The sequence below is a fragment of the Trachurus japonicus genome, chromosome 15 (assembly GCF_045865225.1).
Source record: "Trachurus japonicus isolate A0001 chromosome 15, Traja_1.0".
In the NCBI taxonomy this organism is placed as follows: Eukaryota; Metazoa; Chordata; class Actinopteri; order Carangiformes; family Carangidae; genus Trachurus; species Trachurus japonicus.
The window spans coordinates 9914492-9942140 of record NC_140921.1 but is presented as its reverse complement, the minus strand read 5'-3'; the positions used below and the strand labels follow the sequence as shown (position 1 = coordinate 9942140).

At 41.5% G+C, this 27649-nt stretch overlaps 1 protein-coding gene across 6 annotated transcripts in view; it reads right to left on the bottom strand.

Moving 5' to 3' along the window:
- The window catches only part of kcnq5a (potassium voltage-gated channel, KQT-like subfamily, member 5a), a 105343-nt gene that overhangs the window by 13873 nt on the left and 63821 nt on the right, over nucleotides 1-27649 (bottom strand). For 2 of the 6 annotated variants that reach the window (XM_085799463.1, XM_085799469.1), the window contains exons 2-9: nucleotides 16967-17057; nucleotides 15033-15159; nucleotides 14211-14386; nucleotides 13252-13377; nucleotides 11822-11932; nucleotides 10399-10494; nucleotides 6218-6312; nucleotides 5248-5274 (exon numbers count right to left, since the gene is read on the bottom strand). In XM_085799463.1, coding sequence (XP_085655589.1) covers nucleotides 5248-5274; nucleotides 6218-6312; nucleotides 10399-10494; nucleotides 11822-11932; nucleotides 13252-13377; nucleotides 14211-14386; nucleotides 15033-15159; nucleotides 16967-17057 — 849 coding nt within the window. Of the gene's footprint in view, nucleotides 1-2079; nucleotides 2134-5247; nucleotides 5275-6217; nucleotides 6313-6603; nucleotides 6697-10398; nucleotides 10495-11821; nucleotides 11933-13251; nucleotides 13378-14210; nucleotides 14387-15032; nucleotides 15160-16966; nucleotides 17058-27649 lie in introns of all 6 variants that reach the window. The other 4 variants (XM_085799470.1, XM_085799466.1, XM_085799467.1 and 1 more) reach the window with 4 other exon arrangements.

The window sequence follows — 27649 nt, the reverse complement described above, 5'->3', positions numbered from 1 at the left end:
AGAGAAAGAGAAAGAGAAAAAAAAAGGTAAGCTGTCAACACCAATTTCCCCTCAGACAGTGAGAAGAGTTCAGAGTGCAGACACAGGGCAGCGTTCTGTCTTTTCCTTCAGACCAAACATCATCCATCCGACCGACTGACATGCCCAAAGCACCAGAACAAAGCCAGAACTGGCCGCCAAGCCGCCAAAAACAAACCCTCGTCCTGAAGTGCTGCCATCCTCAGCCTGATCAGCTGATAACCGATCCATGTGTTCACTTAATAATACAGAGCTAATGAGATTTTTTTTTTTTTTTTTTAAAGGTGATTTGTGAAGCGTGGCAACGTTAATACATCATCCTCGCATTCATTTTGAGCCAACCTTAAACAAATGAGACCATTACTGAGAGGAGCGCCTGACAGCCTCAAAATGGTGTTTTCCATCATGAGGTTTTTTCTTTTTTCTCAGAAAATGTTCTTTCCAACGTTCTTCCGGTTTAAAGAAACAGATTGTGATGACAAATGACTTCCAAATCAATCAGCAGAAGTTATCAGGATTTAACAGAAATGTCTTGGTTTAATTTTGCCAAACACTAAACACAACCTCCATTTTGGTCTCATGTGTTCACTGTACTGTACACCAGAGTTTTATATATATTTATCAGTCTGTACCATAAATCCCATATATCATACTATTAAAACCACCATCTTGTTTTAACCAGTCTTCATCCACTATATAATGTGACTTTTTGTCAGTTTAATAACACAAGGTTGCAAAAATGTGGAGTAACTTTTTATCCACATGATGTTTGGTAACTTTCCAGGGGATGCACACAGTTCCCAATCAGTGAGACCCACTGCAATAAACTGTTTGTTTCTAAGGCAAATAGACCAGCATGCAATGCAGCAGACCAATGAGACAGATGCAGGGTTCCAACACATTTTCCATGCCACAATTTAACAACTTCTCCAGACCTTTCTATCACCTGAATTTCAGTTTTAAACACTTAAGCAGCAGTGTTTTTTTTCCAGGCATAATCCAAAACTTTTACCGACCATGGGAAGTTTTTCTTTTTAATTCACTTTCCGTGTTTTCCTAATATTTTTCTGACTTTCCCAGACGTGTTTGCACTTAAAAACACATACCGGCACTTATTTGGTATTTCTCAAAGCAGAAATAAATATTTCTCCTGAACAATAAGTGGCAGCCAGTCTGCTGTGGTTAATACACCAACAACCACAAAGTCTCTTAAATACAGTGAAGGAAGCTGGATATGACAAAAATACCAGTATAGAATTCACAGTTATTATTTATACCACTCTTTTTTCACCTCTAACAGCAAATAATGACTGAAAAGAGGAATGCAGCAGTAATGCAGGGTGCATGCAGTAAAAAAAGAGGAAAAGCTTTTAACACCCATATTTGTATGCTCAGATATGCATAAATAGCACACTGTGTGTTGTCGGGGGAGGAAATTTTAGGTAAACTGGGTCCAGCCTCATGAATGGAACATTTTATTTGTTTCTTTTTAATATTTTACTGTTAAAACTGATCATAGAACAGCATCTACAATAAAATAAAAAACCTAGACAAGAACCAACTTCTGGTCCTGAAAAGGTATTGAAGAATAAAAACAAAACTAAAGATACTCATGTGGCTGGACTGGAAACAGTTTCAATCCATTTTAACTGGATAATATAGATTAAGAAATATAAAATAAAGGGGAATTTAGACCTTATATTACTCTGGATTTTAACTTATTGTACTGTTTTACTGAGAAAGCCGAACATTTCAAAGAAGAAATACAATTTTACTTTTTTTTTTAGTTGTTACCTTTTTACAGCTATCTTGTTTTACAAAGTAAAGTTTTGGTGGAATTCCCCTTTAATTTGTAACGTGGTAAAATCTTGTTCACGTTCGACAGGCAGCAGGCAGCAGCGCTCGTCTCAGATAAACTCCTTGGTGGAATAAAAAGGGTCAGGGAGGGAGGGAAGAGGGAGAAATCGTGGCTTCTTTGTTCTCCTTCATGCCATTAGTTAGTCATTCTTTCAGGTTATTGGGCTAAGGGCCGGGCAGAGAGGATGCTGGGTAGGTAGGTACCTCCTATATTTCCGAGTGTACCTTCTGAAGAGCCTCCCATTACTTAGACCCTTACTAGAGCAAAGGAGGGAGAGATGGGTGGAGGAGAGAACGGAGAGATAGAGGAGGAAGGAGATTAAAAGAGAGAAAGGAGAAGAGCAAGTCTCTGATGTCACAGTACAAACACACACAGAGAGAGAGAGAAAGAGAGGAGACGTCTCTCAGTGAAGGGTGGGTGAACGGGGACGTGGTGGAAGGTAAACGCACCTGAACTCAGTTTTCCATCACTACTACTAATCCGTCTCAAAGCCTCACTCTGCACCTTCACAGCCTTGACACAGTTTTAACCAAACTACTGATATGTGCTTTGCTTGGATTTGGCTCTTCATCCATGCAGGAGAGCCGCGAGTCAACTGAAATCATGTCTTTTCAACGCGCTGATTGTTCTTTGGACATGTGGTGAACAAATTTCCTGCCCGTGTGTTTCCGCAGCGAGAAGTTCAAGTGTAGTGCGGTCCTGAAAAAAAGAAAACAAAAACCTGGCTACGTTCACATCCAGTGTGGTGCGGTTTAAATGAACTCTATCTGGAAGGTTTGCCGGTTTGCTTAGTTTAGTGTGAATGCACAAAACACAAACACAAATAATGTGCAGCACGATTTAGAATAAAGCTTGTTTGGAAGTCAACTACAGGATGCAGCAACAGTGTCCAGGCTGAAAGTAGTCAGAGTTACACTTTAAAGGGATAGTTCAACATTTTGGCAAATTGGCCCATTGCCATAATCCCTATAGTTTTAGGAGTAGGTTCGTTACCTTTAATTAACGTTACGAGACAGAGTTGTTTTAGAGGTAAATTCATGCAAAACCGCTGATGCGCGTTGCCTTCAGGGACAGTTTTTCAGCAAGCAGTCTCTGTATTTGCCTCTAAAACAACTCTGTCTCGTAAAGTTTCGTTATTATCTCATAGCGTGGTGAATGTGCAGGTCACAACTTGTCCACCAGAGCGTTTTGGAGTTGTTGGATTGTGTATTTGATGAGTTTGATGAGGGAAACCAAGAAATTCCCTGAGCCTCTGTAGCGTAGCTCTGAGCAGCTTGCGGCTCTGCTCCGCTGTTCTAAAAATAGCTTGCACAGACAATTAAAGGTAACGAACCTACTGCTATGACTATAGGGATTATGGCAATGGGACAGTTTGCCAAAGTGTTGAACTATCCCTTTAAAGAAAAAGTTCATGTTCATTATCACTAATCAGAGTTTCAATCAGTGGACTGAATTAAACTTCTGCACCAGGAGGTTCAAACACACTCACACACTCACACACCAAAGTACACCTGCCTACGCACATAAACTCCAGATTAAACCTCAATTATCCTTTATTTCACGTTGCTTCTCACTATTCAGCACACTTACACTCAACATGATGTCCGCTGCAGCACTTTGTGGTGCGCCTAATGTTTACTACTGCTGGTGTTTACAAGTCTGCTTAAACGAAAGCCACCTGCCCTTCAACCGCGGCACCTACCGCCACCGAGCAGCCGACAGTCTGTAAAAACCACCAATAATAACACGGAGCGATCCGCGCTGTCTTGGCGGAGCGGCGAAAACGCAGCAAAGAAACAGCGTCATAAAAGAAGAAGTGTGTGTAATTATGATTTCAAAAAGTGTAAATTGGACTTGGTGCAACAAAAGTTTCTAAGAAGGGAAAGGCTAATTAAACACAGCCCTGTCAACAGAGGGATAAATACTGTCATGGAAGCAACAACGTCTAATTAAATGGCGTTTTGTTTAAGGATGAGAAGCATATTTGCTTGTGTTGTCAGACTGTGAGAATAAACTTCTGTTTTTTTCTGTGAGACTGTCTTAGGTTTAAATGCCTGAGAAGCTGCTGGCTCAACATACGGCCCCCAAATGTTGCCAAAGAAGCGCTGCACTGTAAAAACTATACAAGCATAATTAAACTCACAAATCTCTCTCTGTCTTCCTCCCCTCTCTGAAATCCCCCACCCCCCCCCTCCCTCTCTTTTCAACTTCGCTCTGTCTCTCCTAGACTTGTGTTTGATGAGTTATATAAATACCATCCCAATGGAAAAAGTGCGTCATGGTACAGACATGGTACAGACTCCTGTCTTTGAAGGCACACACACACACACACACTCACACACATACACAAACGCACACACACATGCTCATACACAGACACACACAGAGAAAAGACAAAGAAGCCCATCACCCTTTCCCCTGCCTGAGAGTCAAGTGCAGAGAGAGACACAGCAGCGAGGAGGAGGAGGAGGAGGAGAGACACAATCAGAGATGGAGACATAAGAAACAGTTGGAAAAGTGAGGCAGGAGTAGAGAATAAAGAAGAGAAGATACCTCATACGAGAGCAGCTCTTGAAGCAATTTATTTGCTGAATAGGTTTTATCTATTTGTGTGTAAAAACACTTAATGTCTCAATCACTGCGCTCAATTCAATGGACTGAAATCGATACCTGCACTTCAGAGAATGTATGAGCTACCGTTGTTTCCCATGTAAACAAATGTCGACCTGATACCTCTGGTTTCCTTTAACACAACATATCTGCCTTGTTATGGCTCAACTGTCAACTCCATTGAGTATTTCTCAAGAACATGCTAATTATCCTTTTATTTCTTAATTGCATGGTACCGCAGTGCTTCTATCTTCCTAACAGTTTTCATGTGTTTTTTTCTTTTCGTCTTCAATCCCAGGATAAATAAACACAAAGTCCAAACAATACCACGGCTGCCCCCACTTTCTTTACCAATGGTGACCTTAGAATTAGTTCTAAAGGGTAAACAAGGGTTCAGTCATTCATGAAATTCATCAATTGGTGAACCAAGCAACGGACAAACAAACAGTCGATATGTCCCAACTCTTTAACTGCAACTGCAATCTTCACTAACCACTCACAATTACCTGTTAAATGTCAATAAACAAACAAATGAATAAATATATTCACGCATTTATCATTGCATCTTCCCAAACATGAGAAACCCAGTTTGTAAATCAGGAGCCAGACAATGACTGAACTAATAAAATTGGACTAAGGAAGTCTGCAAACCAGATTTCACAGTTTTTGACAAAAAACATTTGGACAATATTATAATTTCAAGATGTGTGTGTGTGTGTGTGTTTGTGTCTTTGGAGGAGTGAGCTGTGAGTCATACAAACCTGTAAGTAGTCTCGCCCTGCTCTTTCCTTCAAGAGTTAGTGGGATAAAGAGGAGGAGACAAAGGGAGAGAGGTCAGTATTCCAGCAGATTAAAACAGCTTTTGTACAGACGTCGACGACATGGATGGATATGGGAAGCATCAAGCCAAAAAAGAAGCAAAGAGAAAGAAAACTGTAATTCAGCAGGGTTAATTGCTGCAAAGCACACATGCAGGTTATGGCCATGCACAGCAAGGCTAAGCGTTGGCTGGAAGAAAGACAGGCATGGAAATCTCAAGGAAAGCATTCAAGTCTGGTGTGTGTGTGTGTGTGTGTGGGGGGGGATTTTGTTTTATCTTGTCCCAAGGTTGAATCAATTTAACATTTAATGAGCTTAAGCCAGTTCAAGCCCAGTGGTGCTGTATATGCGTCAGTTTATGATTATCGTTCAATGTCATTCATCCTTTTTTATTTATTTGTTCCTTTCAAAACAACGATATAGAATTGAACATTAAACATAGAAAAGTGTCCATTTTCCTGTCTTGATATTTAATTGGCTGCACTTTCTGTTTGTGAGAGCTGTATTGGATATTTTCCACATTAATCATGTATAAAACTTAGACAATCTCCAAATACAGAATTGTCAGTGAAATTGCCAACACCTCAGCAACTCCCTAAGTGTCTTACACCGAGGCATTTAACCACCGCCTGCTGATGTTGGATTGGTGAAAGTCTAAGGTGTGAATATCAGCCTGGATGTGAGACAGGTGTTAAAGAGCACGCATGCTTGGGAAACCATCCCTGATTAGGCGAAAAAAGGTTAATAACGGTTACAATGCAGCATAACACCGAGTTACACCATGGAGGAATGGAAGAGGAGTTGAGGCTGCACAGGTGAAGACGAGCAGGCACCAGATGAAGAAGAGAGATGAAGATGGAGAAGGGCAGAGCAGCAGCGGCCATGGTTGTAAGTCTGTAAGTTGTTACCTACTTGGCGGGGCTGCAGGTATGCAACGCCTTCAAATGAGGCTTCCAGGTAGCAATGGAAACCGAGTTCTCATCAGCAGCATAACTACGCCAGACACACTACGTGCAGAGTCGACAGGATAAATGAAATAATGATAAATGAAACAATTAATGGGGGTAAAGTCAGTGTGGGACAAAAGAAGAGGGCGTGGGAGGAACGTATAAGTTGAGTACGAGGTGAGAGACGGAAAGTGAGAAGGGGAAAAAAAGAAAAAGCTGATTAGTTTTTTGGGGGGTCGTGTTGATGCATTGTGATTGGGGCCTGTTGGAGGGAAGTGGGGCCGGTGATGGTGGTGCTGGTGGTGGTGGTGGTGGTGGAGGTGGAGGTGAAGGTGGTGGTGGTGGGGATACATGCCTGAGGGGGGGGAGGGCGCTTTGGTAGTGGTGCCAGGTGGCTCTGAGGTAGGGACGAGAACCGTCGGTGGAGTACAGACGCCAAGCCGCCTGGGTGGGGGGGGGGGGCAGGGAGCAGAGATGGACAGGACGCACACACGCATTCAGATGTACACACACACACAGAAACACAAACACAAACACACATACAAGACACAGAAAGGCAATGGCACAAACATGGTGAGGAAAAAGGGATTGAGATTTATGTGAACATACAACATACAGAAGGTGATGTAACCAGCTGGCAGCCATATTGGAGGTCCTCAATATGGCCATGAAGAGCAGACTGTGAATGGGGACTAATCACTTGATCAGGTGCGTGACTTGGACAAGGAAAAAAACCACCATCAATGTTAATCAAGCAGCTTTTGTGTCCAAACACAACAAAATGCTAGACCATTGCGGTGGAAGATGAGAAATTGGAAAGCTTTGCTAAAGGACGGCGTCCAGATCAGATCAGATCAGAAAACTTATGTGAGTTCCTCTGTGAGGCAACGGCAATCAACTTTCTTTGAATTTCAGTTTGAAGGCTTCGCTATTAATGTAAATCCATGTGAGGCAACATTTTAAATGAAGCCATAAACCAGTCAAATTCCCAATATCATTGAGATATTTGTAAGATTAGCTATTGCTACAGAGCCGATGTTAGTATTAAAGCAGAAGTAAGCGGAATATTTGTGTTAATATAAGTCTTAAATAGTTATATCTTCCGATGGCAATCACTTATATAGAGTGTTTGGTCCAAAACACGGGTCTGTCAGTCACTCTGCTCTGCTGTAAGCCGAGGAGAAAACTTTCCTTGTATCCTACAACCTTTATCCAATGAGGAGAGAGAACGGCATAAAGGGGCGGTCCTCTCTGTGTGTGCAGCCAAGGGATGCGCGTGAATGTGGTGACGTAGGAACGAGGGCGGGGACTGCTAACTCCATCGGCTGACAGAAAGTTAACCAAAACGACCGGATCACTTACTTCTGCTTTAACTTTAGTGACAAGAGATTCAGAAATTGTTGTGTTTATAAGACAACAGGCTCAAATGTCTTCCCTGAAGCATCAGCAAGCAACATCAACTGGGCTGAGGCTAACTGCTAGCATGTTAACTTAAGCAGAAGAAAAGAAGGTGTAGAAAATCTGGAGACAGCTCTTGTTGTGTAAAGGCATCAAGATCCATGTTGGACTCAGGATGTTTCTTCTTGACTTGTAAACAAGCACCTGTTGATGCTAATGTTGGCTATGTAGGAACAGCAAAACTGACAAAGAGCTCCTTTAAATAATGGCGATCTGTGGGTTAGAAAATTAATCATGTAGGCTACAGTTGTTTTTTGCTAAAAGGGACTTGTTTGAGTTATCTAGCTAATAATATATAAGCTTGTGAAAGATTAAAGTCTTCACCCAAGCGAAAGATAAGTAAATGGCATAGAAAGTTAAAAAAGGATATGAGTAGTTCTGCTTGTGGGGTCTCTCTCTGCATATACAGTACAGTTATGTTACTTTGCACATGTATGTTGGTTGGTTCTACTCTGCATTTGAAAACAGATGTATCTGATTATTTCCATTCTGCAGGAAAGACTTGCGTCCACCACGATCACTTTAACAGGTTGTTTTCTTTACATCTTAGGCCAATTATTTACTCGCAGCCAAACTGTACCTCCACGATGGTGCCAGGTGTGGTTACAAGATTTGTGACATGACTGGAAAGCCTTTATATAAACACTTTACACAGACAGGGTGGGAAATTAACACCATGCCACTGCCAAACGCTGGTCAGTTCTGGCCGATCTCCGTCTACTTTAAAGTCATGTGGAGATTCAATCTTGGTCTAAAATTACAGGTGGTAGACAAAATAGTTATTGCAGCAGGTGAAATTTAGAATTGACCAGCTGCTGAGGCTCGAAGACAGTGGTAATATCCTGCCCTGCACGCAGACGGAGACACACAGACACACACACACAACACACACACAACACAGTGGTTTACAGCAGGGAGAGCTGTGTGAGATGGGGGAGTGAAGTGACGGATAGAACAGTAATGTCATCCACATATTTAAGACATCAAACTGCTTCCAAGTTTCCTTTTACCTGTTGAGGAAAATGTTATGAGCTTGGCAGACAACAGACAGTGACCAGGTGCTTGATACAAAGCCAATGAAACAGAAACAAGATCAAAACATGCGCGATTAATAGCTCCCTTAGTGGGTTATTTAAGATCAATTGGGCTCCAACTGGTCTTTGTCTCGCGTAAGAAACGGATACGAACTGATAACAGGGAGGACAGACAAGATACAATTAAATGTAATTAATTATTCACATAAATATGGATCAAAATATCGCACTTATGTCATTTTAAGATCTGGCAACACACGGTAAGACTGATTTACTTTTTTTTTTTTTTTTTTTAATCTCCACTATATCAGTGTCCTTTAAACTTCTTATTTGGAAATGAAACACAAGTGAATAAACCCCGACTGTACTCTAAGTTAAACTGCTGCTGTACTGCATTGTGCACATGCCCATTACGTAACAAGTAGAGTAAGTTTAGTAGATTAAGGATGAGTGAAGACATAGCTGTAACAAAAGGATTTCCAAGTTTATCACTAGGAAGAAGCATCTGAGAAATTGTGGTGATGAACAACATGTACAGGGTGTTGAGACTCACACTGAAGCTTATGGTTTCCATTTTTTTTCTTCCTTTCCCGTTGGTGACATAATCTACATGATAAACGGTTCGATAGCTTCATTTAACAACAATAGACTATGACGTGTGTGACATATTCAGTCTGGATGACCCCTTTATTAGGACATAGATGTCATAATTTACCATTGACAGTTTGAGTAACAATTTAGATTTCCAGGTTTATTCCCACTTCCAAATATGTACTTTTGAAAACAGGGGTAACTGTGAAGATTTGGACCTAATATCTGTGTGATTGCTTGTGTTGCTTGCTTTGATAAAGTCGTATCACACCAGATGCCACAGCCTCGTATTTTGACAATAAAGTTGAGTCAGTGTGGTGTGACCATAACTGATAGAAATGATGACTAAATCTAAAATAATGTGGCTCAGATTGTACAAATTGTTACAGATTTTTCTTCTAACGTGGAGGATGATTCACAGAGAAGACGTACACACACACACACACACACACACACACAAACAAACTCACTCAGAGACACAAACACAGAGAAACACACACACACTCAGTTCCACACTTCACTTGCGGGCCCGCACACTCCACAGCAGATATTTATTGTTCATTAAAAAGTAATGCAGCTGGTCTTGTCTATTACAATGAGTGACACTTTGGAGGAGCGTCTGCCCGGGGAATGATCGCCATGGAAACGGCTCATAAATCCCAGCAGTGTGCGACGTTGCTGTTGGACCTGAGAGACGACAGTTGCGCCTCACACACTGTTAGCCATCATTACCTACACACCCTGACAGAGTAAGTGGAGATGGGCAACACGCACACACACACACACATATACACACACACTCCCATTAAGTGCACACTTAATGAGACACCTTTACTCTGATAGGAGGACAGATGGTAAAAAACACACATTCACACACTCCAACATACTAGTAACACACTCATCAAAGGGTAAAGAGTGGACACGCACATATTCAGACACACACACATGAAAATGGGAACATTAAAAGGAGAGAAATTTCTCTGTATTCACACCGGTCGGTCCTCAGCTGCAGCTGCTGCAAATAAAAACTGTGAGTAAAGGTGAAGTGTGTGTACGTGTCTACCTGGATGAGGCTGGCAGCTGGGTTCCTCCTCTTTTCAAAGTGCTTCTGTCGATGCTGCTCCTGCACCTTCAGGGCAAAACCTGAACCGAGGATGCCCTTCACACAAACACACACACAAACACACACACAGATTTCAACTTGCAGAAAATTTCCCAAAGATAAATCACGACGGTCTCCAACTCCTGTTAGCATGAGCTTCATGAAGCTGTGAGGACATTAAAGCAGAAGTAAGTGATATATTTGTGTTAATATAAGTCTTAAATAGTTATATCTTCCGACAGCAATCACTTACATAGAGTGTTTGGACTGAAACACGGGTCTCTCAGTCACTCTGCTCTGCTCTGAGCCGAGGAGAAAACATTTATCGTATCCTACAGTTTTTATCCAATGAGGAGAGAGAACGGCATGAAGGGCTGTGTGTGCAGCCAAGGAACGCCGTGAATGTGGTGATGTAGCCACGAGGACTGTTATGGTGCGTTCAAGGAAACTCGTATTTTTCCGACCGTGAAGTGGTACCAGTTCGATCTGGTACGAGTTCACCGGTCGGAAGTTAGGAGTGGCCGTTATAGTGACTTTCACCGGTAAAACAGGTCGGGAAAACACGAGTGGGTTGCCTGGAACGCTACAAAGTCGTAAGTTGTGACTTGAAGCTGTAATTTACGATTTCAAAAGCCTGCCTGGAACGCAGCATTAGCGAAAACGACCGGACCACTTACTTCTGCTTTAAAGCCGCTTTTTCACTAAAATTAGCGGGTCGAGGCAGTTTTTTTAAACGCGGGTCGACCCGCTAACACTCAGCATTTGGCTCCTTTCCCATTGACCAAAACAAGCTGGGTCTGACTCCCTGCTGGCAAGCTGCGTGGCCTCCGCTTCCATCGCTGCGCGTCTGGTGACGTCATCACGCTGGGATCGCGTTGATGATATCATAAGTGCGACAGAATTCAGGGAAGTAAACAATGGAGAGCAACATGTAAAGCGAGTCAGGCGGTGGTCAGTGTTCTTTCTTGTTTTGCACTTTTGCCCGTCTTCAAAACGGTCGAAAGGCAGCGGATGATGAACAATTTTCGAGTGTTGAAATCAATCGCTCAAATTCCTGTCTCGAATGCGAGCAGAGCTTTGTTTTGGTACGTGATATGAGACGTGACTGGAGCCATGTTGTGACTTGGCGTCACGTAACGCCTAACATCATCACGTAAATTAGTGGGTTGACCCGGGTCTGGTGTTCCCACTGCAAACCGATCAGAGCTGAGCTGATTGAAAGCGATTTTAACCCGCGTCGCTTGCCAAGTCATTTGACGTGGGTCGACGCGCCTTTCCCACTGCCACCAAAAGCCGATTGTTAGTAGGTTTAAACGGGTTTTTTTGCCAGTGGGAAAGGGGTATAAATGTCATCAGTCACAGTGTGTTGATGAGTTTGACTCACAGCTGGCAGGGCGAAGAAGGAGATCCCCAGCAGAGCAAAACCAGCTGATAACAACCGTCCTGTCCACGTCTGTGGGGTCTTGTCACCGTAGCCGATGGTCGTGAGGGTGATCTGAAAGGTCACAGGTCAACACTCAGGGATTTGTCTAAAAAGTTGTCCTTCGTTCATTCATCTACTACTCCCTGTATAACACAAAACATCTGAATACTTCTCACAAACTCACCGTCTTCCTGCATAAAATCTCCATTATTTTTTTTAGCACTAACTGTCTTGTCCTTGGTCTTATCCCCTCTCTAACGCCATGGTCAGAGGGGAAGACATTCAAGGTAATAAGGAAGGAGAACGCCAAATCTACAAAGTGTAATGTTTCTTATTATTTTTGTTTAGACATGAAATTTACACACAATGTTTTGACTAATTAATTTTTTCACCTTGAGTACTTTTTAAGTTCACACTGGCCAAACAAACAGCAGACCAACGTTGAATGGCATCACATCATCGTCAAACATTTGTTTTGTCGACACTGATTAAATCCAAGACACAGAAATACAAAGATGATTAAAATCAGTCTAAAAAACTGTGGTGATGGTTCTTTGATTTCCTTTCAAAGCCTTTGTGTTGACTCGAGCTTCTTTAGACTTTTTCAGGCTGCATTTTGCAAAACTGATACAATAGCTTTTAGTGTTCACCTGAAAGAAAGATGCTACAAGGCCACAGAAGATGGGAACACAGTGTGTCTGAGTGTCAATTCACACATCTAACAGGCCAGTCTCTCCTGGCTGCAGGAGAAAATTGAATTTATTGATTGAGCCTTCTGTTGTATGTGTGTTGTCTATTTCCACGTTTTCAAGGTGTAATGGGTTTTAGATGTAGGAGGAAACAGTGCAGTACAGCTGACCAAGTGTGACTTCAAAGGTCCATTTTCTGTACGGTTTTGTAACGCAGGTGCCATTTAGGTCACAGAGGAACTGTAAATGGAAATATATCACTGTTGTCAGACAAACAGAGAAAAAAAAAACTAAACAGGACAAGAAAGCTGCTCAAATGCTTTTTGCTTCTTTCACCAATTGTGCCTGTTGGAATTGAAGAAGCATTTGTACTCTGCTGAAACGGAAAACGTATTTAAACGTTGGTTTTGTTTAAATCCTTAAAACCATGGATTTTGTATGATGTTCAAACAGCTCAATGATCGGTCAGATTAGGCCACAATAAAATTATAAGATTTAAGTATGGAGCATGAAGACTGAGAAAATACTGTAGCTTTAAGAGTTCATCTGCTCAGCCCAGAAACGGTTATTCATATATGCAATAAGTGAAATGTATATAAATAATCATATCGGTTTAAACCTCAATGACTTTTAAAAGATGCTATTTTTGTGTGCACTTGTGTGTGGTACGTCCTGTGTATCTTGTAATGTGTGCATGCTCACCGTGCCCCACCACAGAGCATCGGCGTAGGTGGCAAACTCCTTGTTGAATTCTTTCTCCACCAGATAGACCAGGAAGGAGGAGAAGATTAGCACCAGAAACCCAATATACCAGGCAGTCACCAGCTCCTACAGCAAACACACACACATAACATAGCCTACATTATATTTCATACGTGTAAAGTTTTATTCACAGCCTCCGTCAAGGATTCACGATACTTGAGCCTTTATTTACTTCCATCTCCAGAGTGCTGGACTTTTTATTGGAGCAAGGTCTTTGTCCGGCTCCCTCGGTTTGATATGTAGAATCGTTCATAGTCATTAGTGCGAAGTCTCGTTACCCAAGGCCTCTCTGTCTCCCTACTGTTCCCTCTGCCTGGTCTGTCTTATATTCAGTTATTCCTCTGCCTCTTTTAGTCATAATGATACATGTAATAAATGCAGAATCTGTTTGAAGGCGAGGCTCAGTGTACTGGAAGCTCTCCTCTGCTTCCCTGTGGTACTTGTGTTCTTAATTGTAGCATTTCTCTTCTGATATAATATATATATACATTTTGAGAACTTAGTTTGTGTTGTAATATGTATTTAAACTTTATTATTACATTTTTTTTATTTCCATGTATTGTAGTATCTATGTAAACCGACTCAAATCTGTTGCTGTTTGTTTATGTGCATAAATGTTAGACTTACCGTAATAGCATTACCTAACAACTTGTGTATTTTACATATGAGATCATGTTTTATCTTATCCTTGCTATCACCTTAATACGACTAAACTTTATCCTAAATCATACCATATCATGTTGTGGTAATATAAGGAAAAAGACACCAGATAACCAATGGCAGGTGTCTCTGTGAGTATGACAGGAACCACAGCAACGGCTGATTCCAGCTTTAAATATCTCAAACCCCAAAATTAAAGTTCAAGTTCAGTTTAGACAAGACAAAAAGTGAAGTCCTACCTTACTATGTGCATAAACTACAGAGCCCAGCAGCTTCCACGTCCCTCCCCTTCGGTCCATGCGCACCATGCGCAGGATCTGGAGGAAACGGAGGCTACGCAGCGCAGAGGTGGCAAAGATGTTACCCTGGCTACCGGCTGAAACCACGGCAACGGAGGCGATGAGTACAATAATGTCTGGGGAGTTAAAGTGTGAAAATTAAAGGTCACAAGTTGCACAATATTAGTAACGGGAAGTGTGTTTGACTCACCTGCTCTCTAAATCCATCCACCTGCCCGTCCATCACCTTTAAACCAACCACTGATTCACTACAAGCTGTTTGTTTCCATTTCTATCTCTATTAGTCTTTTTCTGCTGCTCTGTCTACAACACTTTTGCTCCTCTGGTATTTCCCAGCAGACTGTCTCCCTCCCCATCGGACAAACAAGATAGACAGCGAGCCACTGGCCTTTAAATGGATGTGTTTTCATGCTCTTTTCGCATACCAGTCACACCGAATGGAGATGGGCGTGTGCACGGGCGAAAATGTTTTAACAAAAACCATTTACCGATATTGGCTCTCACAGCCTCATTATCAGAGGATAATTACAATAAAACCACTCTGTGAGATGTATATACATGTAATTTTTGGATAGAGAGTGGTGTGATACACATGAAATAATCATTTTCTGCCCAGACAGCTAATTAGTATATTCAATCAAACAGCTTGGTGTGATGATGTGTGGTTGACGATGACCTTGATTGTTATCGCATTGATATATATTAATATATCTTCTTTTTTTTTCGTCTGACAGTGTGAGACACGCACAAACACACACCTACCTATGACACAGAACGGTTTCCTGGCGAACCGGAGGCGTCCCTGCCAGCCTCGGTAGCGGCAGCAGCAGCCAGCACTCCATATCCTGATGATGTACTCCAGACCAAACACTACAATCATCACAAACTCCTGCAACAGACACACACAGAGACAGATGGAAAAAAAAAAAAACCCAAGTACTTCAGACCTTAAAATGACATAAACGTACAGGCACAAGCAATAAAGACAGTCGTAGCAAAGTGTCAAGGATTAAATTCAGCTTGTTCAGCAGCTGAAACTGTGTAGAGTGTAGTCTTGCATTCTTTGCATTTGCCATTTTTATCACTCTTTTAATTAAACTTCAATAGTCAATATAAATAAATGGAAAATAAATAGCCTAAACTGTCAGTGGTGGAGTTGAGTATATCTTTTTGGCTGTTAAAGTCACATCTTGACGTGTGAAGGAAAGAAAAACGCAGGTGTAATTAACAACATTAATAATGGCTGTATTCCATTTAGGTGTGCCAGCTCCAGGGCCCCTTATTACGCATGCTGGCTCACCAGCTTGACTTACTGTGACACCTCAGTGGAACGGAGCCATCATTACTGTTATTAGTTACACTTGTGCTTTTCCTACTGATGACAGCGCATGATGTCTGCAGGGACAAAGGCTTATTGCATAATACTATGTCTCACCTAGTATAATTAGTCACGACTATGACAATAAGTTTTATACAAGGTGTCTAGAAAGAGAATCCCACAGGAGGGGGAAACAAGTTAAACTTTCTTTTTTTAATGTGTTCAAAAAGAACCTGAAAACCTCAACTAATCATGTTCTCACTTTCTTTCTTTAGCTACTTTTTTTTTTTAAGACAGTGAACTTGCTGCAGGCCGACTGTTTTTATCACTGGAAAGACTCTGGGTGACTCTTATACTGAGGTTTCAGTCTTTATGTTAAGCTAACAGTATGTAATATACAAATGTGACAGTTAAATCTGAGTCAGCAGGCAACTAAAGCAATTTCCCAAAAATATTAAACAATTCCTCTAAAGCCTCAGCTTAGCCAAATTACATTAATTAACAAAAACAATCCTCCTCCTTCCAACAGAGCCCACATTTGCCTGGATAATCCATGCTAAATTACACTGGGAAAAAAGGCTCACACTGTGGTCTGTGGATTATCCACAGTCACTTGGACAGAAAAAAAAGACACTGCTGTTGAATTTCTAAAATGCAATTTATCATTTCTTTGAGCCGCACAGAAGAAATCCCCACTTTAATGTGTTTGAGGCAGAACATCTCAAATTAAAAACCTAAAAACCTGAACAAATGAAAACAAAACTATGTGCGAGATGAGGATATTATGATCTGATCTCCTTTTCTTCTAATCTAACTTAAGTGAAGTGATCCTGCGATCTCTGCTACTCAAGAAGCTCTTCTACTCGAGTGTCACTGTTTGCTTCACTGACATTTCCAGTTTATTTGTGGCATGTTGTTTTTTTGTGTTTTTCCTTTATCTGCTCTGACTGGTGATTTTCTGTTTAATCACAGCCTGTTAAGTTAAATTGATTTGAAACAGCACGATTTTGATCTGGAGCAGCAAGGAACCAATCATCACAGTTCATTATAGTGCTGAGGATGCTTCATCAGCATTTCTAATGCAGACATGAGGATCACTCAGCACACACACACACACACACACACACACACACACACACACACACACACACACACACACACACGTTACTATCAATTTAACCATGTGACACTCATAACTCATCAGTGTAGAATAATATGAACTCAGTAAGTGCTCCCTGGGAGACCCATCTTGATTGAACACTCACTTGTATGAATGCATGAGTGCGTGTGTGCATGTGTGTGTGTGTGTGTGTGTGTGTGTGTGTGTGTGTGTGTGTGTGCGCGTGCGTGTGTCCGTGTATGTGTGTGTGTGTCGTACCAGAATGAGCAGACAGTGTGCGGAGAATTCCTGGTGAGCAGGGATGGTGGAAAACACAGAGAGAACCAGGCATCCGAACACCAGGATAAACCTGTGGAGACATAATGAACAGACACACACACACAAATCAGCTATGCGTGATAAACAATATTTAGTCACCGAATAACAGGTTTTGGCTCATTAGTTGTTGTTGCACACACGCACACACACACACGCACACACACTGCAGTGACACACACACACAGATAATCTGATGGTGAAGCAGCAAACTACAGAAGGATGTGACTCTGCAGAGCTACATTACGCAGGAATCAAATTGCTCTAGGCATCATTAAGATCAGACCCAACGCTGATAAAAGCCTCACCAAGCTTTATTAGGCTACTGTTACCGTGGCGACTCTGCTTATTCATGCACCGTATGGATATAACCAATGCAAATTAAGAGGTTTTGCCTCCAACCTCAGGTTCAGTGTCTCACTCAAGGACCATCACGCCTACAACAGCACCAGAGCTACGACAGCCTGAGTTAACAGGTGACAGCTTCTGTTCACCACAACAAACTCTTAAAGTGCTTCACTAATTAAGAAAATAAATAAATAAATAATACTAATATACCGTATAATATGCAGTCTTCTGGTAATGACAGTGAAACTGAAGCTCCTCTTATTACCAGAGTGGACGTTTGATGTGGTGATTGCAGAGGCACACACTCTGAGACCGAATCTCCATAAAACACTGTTCACTTTACTTTACTTAACTTTATTTATTTATTTGAATTGGAAGGTGCACACTAATGGACATAGCATGTAAATACATGTATGCCGGATTATAGCAAGATGCTAATTTCTGTCCGTAGTCCCATTAACATAAAAACAGTTCAGCAGCAGTAACATTACACATAATATAAAAATAAAAATTTAGACAACACAAAAAGGCAACTATAACAACGAGAAACATACTAATCTCTAATTACAACATAAATTACACAGATTGCGTCAGTCTTCCAGTCTTTCGTGGGACCAATCAAAGGCCTCCTTACTTGCCTGACTGACCCAAAATACCCCTCCTCTCTGCCCCGCGAGGAAACCACTCAGCGCCTTGTAAGTCATATGGCGACTTGGTTAATGAGCAAATACAAATTAAAATTCATAAGGCTGCTCCCAGGCAACATATGCACTGGCTGGAGGCCGCAGCCTGCTGTTCTTCAGAGTATCTCTCAACTGTTTTCTTTTTTAAAGATGCCATCTGTCTTTTTGGATATTTATGGTCTTTGTAGATCATCAGACTTGTTTTCTGTGTGGACTGATGAGGTTCAGCCTTGTTCCCCTCTCATTCACAGACCCTCCTCTGTCTTACTTTCTCTTTAATCGTTCACACTGCTTTTTTTGTTTTTTTGTTTTTTGCCTCAGGTTTCCTCGTCTCCATCTTCCATCTCTCTGCCTGCCTGGACTCCCTCACCATCACTTTGTCTTCTCCCCTCGTCTGGATGATTGATGCCACCATTTATTTTCCATGGGAACCGGGAGGAATATGAGCAGTGGGTGTATATATGTGTATGTGTGTGTGCAAGAAGAGTGCATGAGCAGCTGAGCTTACAGCAGAGAAGAAAATGATGTTTCTTAACATTCAGCCCACATCTGCATCTGATACTGGCAACTTCCCTAATCGCTCTTTACTGTCATACAGACAGACAGGCAGCATGGACAGCAAACTGACACACAGCATCCAGTTGTGGTAGTGAAGTCTGTGTGCTTGTGTGTGTGTGTATGTGTGTTTGTGCATGTGTTTGTGTGTGTGTGTGTGTGTGTGTGTGTGTGTGTGTGTGTGTAGCCACTGATCCTCCTGAGAGTTGACTGTAGTGTATATATATATATTATATACACAGTATATATTTTATTCAAATAACCTCCATGTACACAAAAGTGAATAAGTGGATCTTGAGTTGAGATTGTTTTGCAAAATTGAGGGTTAATCTTAACTTTTGAGCAGTTTGTGCTGTTTTTTTGTCCAAACATTAAAAAACAATTAAAGGGAACATTCAAAGCCATTTTTGTTTACATGTTCTGTTGTCCCCTCCGTCTTCTCTAACGCTCTTTGTCTGCTTTCAGATTTAATTACCGCTGTTCCAATCTGTTGATGAGACACGAGCAGAAACAACAGAACAATGCGCTCGCAGTTGAAGCCTTGAGCAGTGCCACAAAGAAAAATTAAGAGCGAGCAACTGCTAACCTTATAGAGTGGTTTCAAATCAGGCTGCAGCGTTTCTTTCTACTTACATATAATATATATACTGTCTAAAAGTGCATGCCGTTAACGTCATGTCTAAACAATGTAATGCTGGTTGGAGGTTGCAGTTAAAAGTATATGTACAAACACTGCACTGTAAATTTGATCCACTGCCTGTATAAATAACATGTACAGTACATGTAAGAGTTTTCTATGTAGCGCTGACTGGAGAGCAAACAGAGAGGAGCTGGAATTATTCTCTGAGGAAAAAAAAGTTGACATTGAAAATGTCATTTTTGAGAAACTGAACAAAATAAAACACAATTTTGTAGATGCCACCTGAGCCCCTCTCTCTCTTTTTCTGAAAGCTGAACATGGTGTTTTAAGGATAATAGCAGATTAAATACTGCAGGTCCTGACACTCAGAATTGATTTATAAAAGAAAATCTGGCAGCAAACTGTAATTTCACAACTTTTCATTTCACCCCACAAGGATAAGGTAATAAAATAAAAAAGTTCAGTTGAATGTCACTCAACAAAGTGAAACAACTCAGGCTCTGTGGGTGTACAATATGTACAGCTGCGAAATTAAACATAAATCACACATAGGAAAGATTTTTATCTGTCTTATCTATCCATATAAGTCAAATAAGACTTATTTATCAAATCAAAATGTGTTTGCCAAACATTATGACGAAGTGAAGCGCACCTTTGACCCTTTGGATATAAAATGTCATCACATGTTGGGGATGATCCATTGAAATTGTTTTAAATCATTTTATTCTATTAGACATTTGAATGAAGTTCAACACGTGGCTGCATACTCTCCCTCTCTCTCTCTCTCTTTCATTATCAAATTTAAAATAAAAAAAAACCTTCAAAAGATTCAGAATTCACAATTGGGCATTGAACAGGTCTCAACCAGGTTAATCATAGTCTTTTTACTACTTTCTACTCAAGCTTTCAAGGCCACCGTAGAGATGTAATGAAAGAAAGCATTGTTCATACGCTGCATTCAGAATAATGGGACGCCGCTAAGCTCATGGTTACTTTGACCCCTTCACCTCGATTTGTGAATGAACATTTGTGCGAAATCTGAACAAGGATACCTGAGATATTCATGAAAATAGGACAGACGGACGGACGGACGGACAGACAACCCAACAACATTAACGCCTCTGGCTGTCGCTCTTGCTCTCGGCACAGAGGCAGAAAAATCCTCATGTTTCTGTTTGTACTCTCTCTGTTCACAGACCTCGAGATAATAAATAACAGCAAAGTGAATACTGTACGCCTCAACGACAACAACAGAGCAGAGACCTTGATTACAGTCTCTGCAGACGTCAGCCCAGCAGCAGAAATTGAATAGCTTCTGCAATTTGCATTCAAACTACATCATAAACAAAATCTAAGAGGCATTTCCCCCTCTGAGTGAGACAAACGTCACCTGCCAGAGGAGGAGGGACGGCCCCTGAACCTTTCACTGACAGAGACTGGAAACGCAACATCTGCCCTCAGATGATTATTGTTTTTTGAGCATCAGTTGTTCTGGTATTTGTTCACACAGCTGGAGGAAAAATGCGACACTTTTCGATGATTGGACTTGTATATTTGTACTTATTAAATCACTGGCAGATGCATTCAACATGTTATGACTTCATGCACCCAGGCTCAAGTGTGTGTATGTGTGTGTGTGTGTGTGTGTGTGTGTGTGTGTGTGTTCTGTCTGTCAATTGATGACGAAACTGTTCGATGGCAGGCGACATGATGAATGAGAAGCTGATATTGAATGATGGGTGCAAGATGATGGGCAATCAATAAGTCTCCTGCATTGATCCCTGAATTAGCCACTTGATCAGTCACTCACAGAGATGAATTGCCGATATCAACCTGTGAGGTATCTTTGAGGTATCAGTGGTGACAGGTGTGTTGGGTTTATGGATCTGAGGAAAGGTCGTCCAGTAGTGATATATACGTATCTATAAAGTAGATGATTTGATTAAAGAGTAAGTGTTAATTTAAACTCACATAACACGACACTATGTATGAAAATCATCTTCCAGAGCAGAGCTGAGAGCCAGTTACTGAAAAGAAACCTTCATATTTTTAGTTCTTTTTACAGAAACATCTGCTCCACTTTGAAGATTTAATGCTTTTCTTTGTTGCTCTCGACAGTGAAATTAAATATCCCTGGATTTCAGACTGTTGGTCTCATAAAATAAAGATGTCACCTTGGATGGTGGGAAATGATGCGTTTCTGCTCTCCATCATTCAGCTCTCCCAGAAAAAAATGAAATAATCTGCAGATTAACTGACTTTTCAAATACTAAACTCTTCCATTAGCTATAGCTACATTAGTTTAAAAGTCACTGAGTGCATGAAAGGTTTTTAGAAAATGAGAGCAGCAGTAATGTGATATGTATGGTTTATTGTACAGTATATACGGGATCTATTCAGGATATTTGCTTCGGATGCTCCGCTCTGAATACCAGTTAATTCTTTTAGTTAAATGTTTCATCTGAGTGCTGCCCCTCACTGACGTCACACTGTCAGACCAAACGTCTGGTGAAATGATGCCTAACGTCCTCCGTGGACTCTGGACAAGGTCCAGGTGAGAAAGAGGGAAGGAGAGAAACAGAAAGAGAGACAGAGAGAGAGAGAGAGAGTCTGCTTCGGTGCATATGGCCGACACAAACTGCCTCAGACTTGATGCTGATGAATGACCAGTGGAGTTGGAGACAAAAGCATATACAGCCAAAAACCTGCACTGCTCCTGTAGCAGAGAGGAGGTGTACTGTATGTGTGTGTGTGTGCTTGTGTGTGTGTGTGTGTGTGTGTGTGTGTGTGTGTGTGTGTGTGTGTGTGTGTGTGTGTGTGTGTGTGTGTGTGTGTGTGTGTGTGTGTGTGTGTGTGTGTGTGTGACTGTGTGTGTGTATAATCAGATCAGGTCCTGCTGGGAGATTTGACATTTGCAGCCTGGACTCACAAGGCGGGTTTATTATCAGCATCATGTGTTCAAATGCAAACGAGACGGAGGAGACAAGTCCAGCTAGTAACTAGTAACACACAGTGATTGTGCAGCAAACTGACAAACGACTTTACAATTCACTGGATGTTTTAATGATTTTCCTTCGTGAACCTGGACCCGACACTCGTCTCCAACCAAACCAAACTACCTGCTTTAACTAACTTTTATTCATCAATGTGTCTGTGTACGAAGAAATACGTGACAGTTCTTCTAAACTGACACTATCTTAGACACAGTTGCACAATCCCATGTTTAATGATGTCCACAAATGTCACCTGGGTGTCAGAGTTTGTGTTGCTATAGTTTACAGTCGAGTATATGACACTTATGTGTGGGTGATATATACTTTTTTCCCTTTTCTGGAGATGCTCCAGTGAAGTTACAGACACCAGGAAGTTACTGTGAGTCATAGTTTACTTCATATTTTTTTCTAAAAAAGATCATATACAGTACTGTACTCAAAAAGTAGTTTGTTACACTGTAAAAAAAATAATTTAAAATCGGGTTTTCATTAAAAATTTGCAGAAAGAAATCAGATTTTATGAATGATTATGTCTTAGTTAATAAATAAATACCCACTACACAGAGGAATATTTGACTGATTTTGGCTTTTTCGTGACACGTTTAAATGTAAGATTTAAAAGAACAGACTCAGAGCTGAACTTGAGTGTGACTGTAAATCTTCTGTATCATCACGGTCGTTTACTGTATTTGTGTGTGTTATTATGAAAACATGTAGCATGCACATGTAAGTATGAATTATGAGGTGTGTTTATGAAAGAAAAAGGGAGGAACACTGTTTATATGAAATAAGCATCTGAAAGTGTGTGTGTGTGTGTGTGTGAGTGTGTGACGGATTGGGTACGTGAGAGGTCAGCGTTTTCCACACAATACGGTCTGGTATCATTATCTATTTCCTTCTTTCTTTCTGTGCCAACCATGCATACCCTTTCAATCAAGACGGAGGGAGGGAACGGAAACAGACAGCGAGAGATTGAAAGAGAAAAAGAGAAACTGAGGGAGCCAGAGAGGCCGGTCGCTCGCTCGCTCTGGAGAAGTGCATGAGTAAATGTCTCCTAATGTCAAGGTAACAAAACAAGAAGGAAACAACCGAAGATGCGACTGAAGATATTGCAGGAGGGTCGTGCGCACAGAAGACGAAGAGCGCGGGATGGTCGCAAACAACAAGAAGAAAAAAAACGCTGAATCGTGTAAATCAAAATGAGTGAAGAGGAGTTCAGCAGGTTCTCCTGGATGAAAGCAGCCGGGGTAGAAGAGGCTGCGACGGGAAGATAAAGTCTGAGCTCAGCTATTAATAACGTTTCTCCTTCTAGGAAAAGATGTGCAGATCAGAAATAAAAACAGGAGAGATAAAGACGGAGAGGCAGATTAAAGAAGAGATGACAAACAGAGAGTAGACACAGCACAGTCACACTCTCTATCTATCTATCTCTCTCTCTCTGCCATTGAGTTAGTGGTCAACGTATTGATCATGTTTTTATTGTTATCAATTGCTTTTCTTCTACAGTGATGTGTTTGTTGTCTTTTTAAACTCAAAGCGGGCTGAATGAAAGCACACACGACACTGGTAGATAACACCAAGGCAGAGAGGAGAGAAAGGCAGGATGAGAGAGAGAGAGAGAGAGAGAGAGAGAAAGAGAGGGAAGGAGTGAGAAGCAGGGATGAAGCCAGCGCGACTTCTTGCCAACAGTCTATTAGTTAATCCCTTTGTTTATCCAGTCGAGTGCAGTATCTTACCTGATGATGGCAGCGATAAAACATACGGTTTTATTTCTAAGCAACTACTTGACCAAACAGAGCCGGGCCAAGGACACGGCGCTGCACAGGCTCTGTGTTTTTTTTCTTTTCTTTTTTTCTTCTCTGCACACTTCTCCATCAAAAGCAAAAGCTGAACCATCGTCATCGTTGCTCCTGAATTCACCTCAGAAGGTTAGAGGAGTTGTGTCGGCTGAGAAAGCTTCACAAAAGGTTGATCTTTTCTAACGCAAGTGAAGGATTAAGGCTCTATTCATTATTCTGACCTGTTGATGATATACGTGTTTTTACCTTGACACCGGTGCACTGCTCCATTTCCTCTCAATGAGTGTCAATTCAAGACATTCAGTTGTAGCAACGTAAATATAACAATAACACTACACTTTTTTTTTATCTTGTTTCCTTCTCAGTTTAGATGTTTATTTTTCAGATTAAGCCAGATAAAGAAGGTTTGAAGGACAGTGTCACATCCTGAGTTTATGTAGAAACCAATAGGAGCAGATGTTCTGATAGACACTGTCCAGGGCTGAATATGATGTAACTCAAATATTTAGCTGACAAATGAATCAATAAAAATGCATTTTATATTAAATATGGCAATGTAGGGAAAGGATCATATCATGATTACTAAAGAGTCATCATATTTTTTTGGTAAAAGGGATGGAGAGATGGCTTTGAGAGGGAAGGAAAGGTGTAATACAGGCACCAGCTTTATGTTTTCTGTAAGAGTTTTGGTTACATTACAATAAATATATATATAAAAAAGAAAGTGTTTTAATATTGCAACCTCGGCAGAATCAGAACGGATCACAAATTGAAAGCCGGGGACTCGGGCTCACATCATCAAGAGCTGCCTGAAGAGCTGCACGTCTGAGCGGGAGTCAGTTTGTTTTCTTATCCCACATCTAGGAGCTGTGTGATCACAGAGAGAGAAAGAGAGAGACAGATAGTAAAGTTTGGGAGAGAGAGGGGTACAGAGAAGAAAGAAAGAGTCGGACACGAGCCAACTTTCCATGATGTGGGATGCACAGAGGATGGGTGACGGCCGGGCGCAAGAAGAGTCGGAAAGCTTTTAGTTTGTCTGTATCTGTGTGTGTGTGTGTGTGTGTGTGTATGTGTGTGTGTGTGCTCGCTAACTAGACACAGACTGACATACTGTTGAGGAGAGCCAACAGCTAACAGGGTTCATAAAAACACCAGCGTACAGCAGACACGCACACACACACACTTACACACACCCACACAGCATACATCAGATTCCTATCAGCACCCATCTCAGCACTAATACTCTACTCCAAGACTCCTGTTCAGAGTGCTGTGCAGCAGATGTCAAGAGAGACAGGCAGGAGGAGCGAGAGAGATGGTGAATGATAGTTTGCCGAGGAGAGAGAGAGAACTGTATTTCAACTTGCTTATTTTTATTGAACAGTTAATCTTGAAGGAAACCGAGTTAAAACCATCAGATTCAAGACGGCCACTGCGCTAAACACGTGCTGACAGAGCGGAGACGAGGACGAGGACGTGGTGGACGAGCCTCGGCTTCTGTGTCTCTCTTTTTTCCTCGAACTCCGTATCAATCACGTTTTTATCATTTAATTTCTGAGAACTCAGAGCACACATAAACACGGCCTTATCCAAGTCAAACCTCCGAGCCAAGGGAATTAGACGCACATCTCTGGAGTCGCTGCACAATTAAAGACCTGAAGTTATCTATTCTACAATAAACTCCTTGCTGGCTGTATACACGAAGCAGATACACCTTCCTCCTCCTCCTCCTTCTTACTGTGGTCTAAACACTGCCATTTTCCACTTAGCTGGCATTATTGTTCACTTTATGACAGAGGGCTTTACACCTTTTGTGTCTTAGGAAATCCACTGGGCTTTGTGGTCAGACTTGATTAATGCCACTTAACTATGAGCCTGCAGCCCGTGCATGAAGGCTCATTACTCAGACCGGCCAGTACGACCCAAAGACAGCTCTAAATGAATGAACACAATGGCCTGTGTGAAGCTTAACTGAGCCCGGTTAAGCCAAGACCAAAATATGGCTTGTCATACGTTGAGTATTTAGTGAAGCAGCATGTTTACTCCCTTAGTTTTCAAAGGAGAGTTTCCCTGTAATTTGCAAACGCCTGAGAATAAAAAAAACAGTTCAATATTTGAATTTGGTTTGGTTCATTTTGTGTGCAGCCTCCTCAAATCAATCAAAGTAAATAAAACGTCTGTTTCTTTAAATCAAGGGCATGTTAGATTTTTGCCCTTGAGCATCTGAAAGCACCATTTCATCTCATGAGTTAGTACAAGCTGTTCAAGTAAAGTACAGTACTCTAGCAGGGCTCACTGCAGTCCTTCATTTCAGGACCGAAACATTTGATATTTGTCAGGTTGTATATTAAAAAATGAATAATGAACGGCTGCAGAAAGTTGAGTGAAAAGAAAAACGGATTGGAGATTTGTCAAGATGTGAATATGAGTGCCACTTTAGATGTGGTTTAAGCTCAAAGCGTCAAGCTATGAAATACGTGAAGATGGAGCAGGAGATTGACAGATGGGACGCAGTGTCATCAGCGGTAATGTCCACATACTGTAGTGAAGAGATCTTGATGTACCAGTGGAACTTTATCCTTAAAAGGGGAATTATTATGGAAATATCACTTTTTGAAGGCTCTTTAACATATATTTGGGTGTTTGTCTTTGCCTTACAGCCCCCAGAATGTGAGAAATAACAAAATAAATCTGTAATTTTCAGGCTCCCGAGGTTAAAATCCATGTGGTTTTATGAGCTGTTCCCTCAGTTGTCTGACAATGATGTCATTAGTTTTCGAATTTGCATAAAACCACCCCTACCTGTGAGTACAGGTACTGAAAGAAGGGGTGGGGTGAGCGGTGGCTCATTTGCATTTAAAGGGACAGGCACCGAAAACAGCAGTTCTGAAGAGGGTTATTTTGAGCGGATAAAAAGAGCTGTGATGTTTAATCCATGGGGTATTTTGACCGCAGCATGTCATATGTCTTTAAGACACCTGGGAACTTTTTAAATTTGTGGAAAAGGGGCATAATATGTCTCCTTTAACCTCACCAATAATATATCTGACACAGGCTTCCTCTGCAGGGCGGCCTGGCTCTGCCTCAGAGACGGGGTGAGGAAGTCGGACATCCGGAGGGAGTGCAGAGTCAATAAGAGTCCTTCACGCTCAATGGAGCCAGTTGAGGTGGTTGGGGCATCTGATAAGGATGCCTGCGGGGCTCCTCCCCTCGGAGGTCTTCCAGGCATGTCAAACTGGGAGCAGACCCCCGGGGCAGACCCAGATCTCACAGGAGGGATTGTATTTCCCTCCTGGGCTGGTGGGAACGCCTTGGAATCCCCCTCAGGAGGGTCTAGAAAATATCACAGAGGAGAGGGATGTCTGAATCCTCCTGCTCAGCCCGCTGCCACTGAGACCTGAGTGGATGAAGATGACAGCTGGATGGGAGCTATGAAATAGAGCTTAAATCTCCAGCTCTCCGGGCTACACAGTGGTTTAAATCTTAATTGGTTCATATATTAAGCGATTTCATTAATACTGGAGTTCTTTTATCTCCTATTCTGTGTTTATTTACATTTTGAAAAACACTGAGCTCCTGTCAATAATTTGTGGAGATGTGTGTAGCAT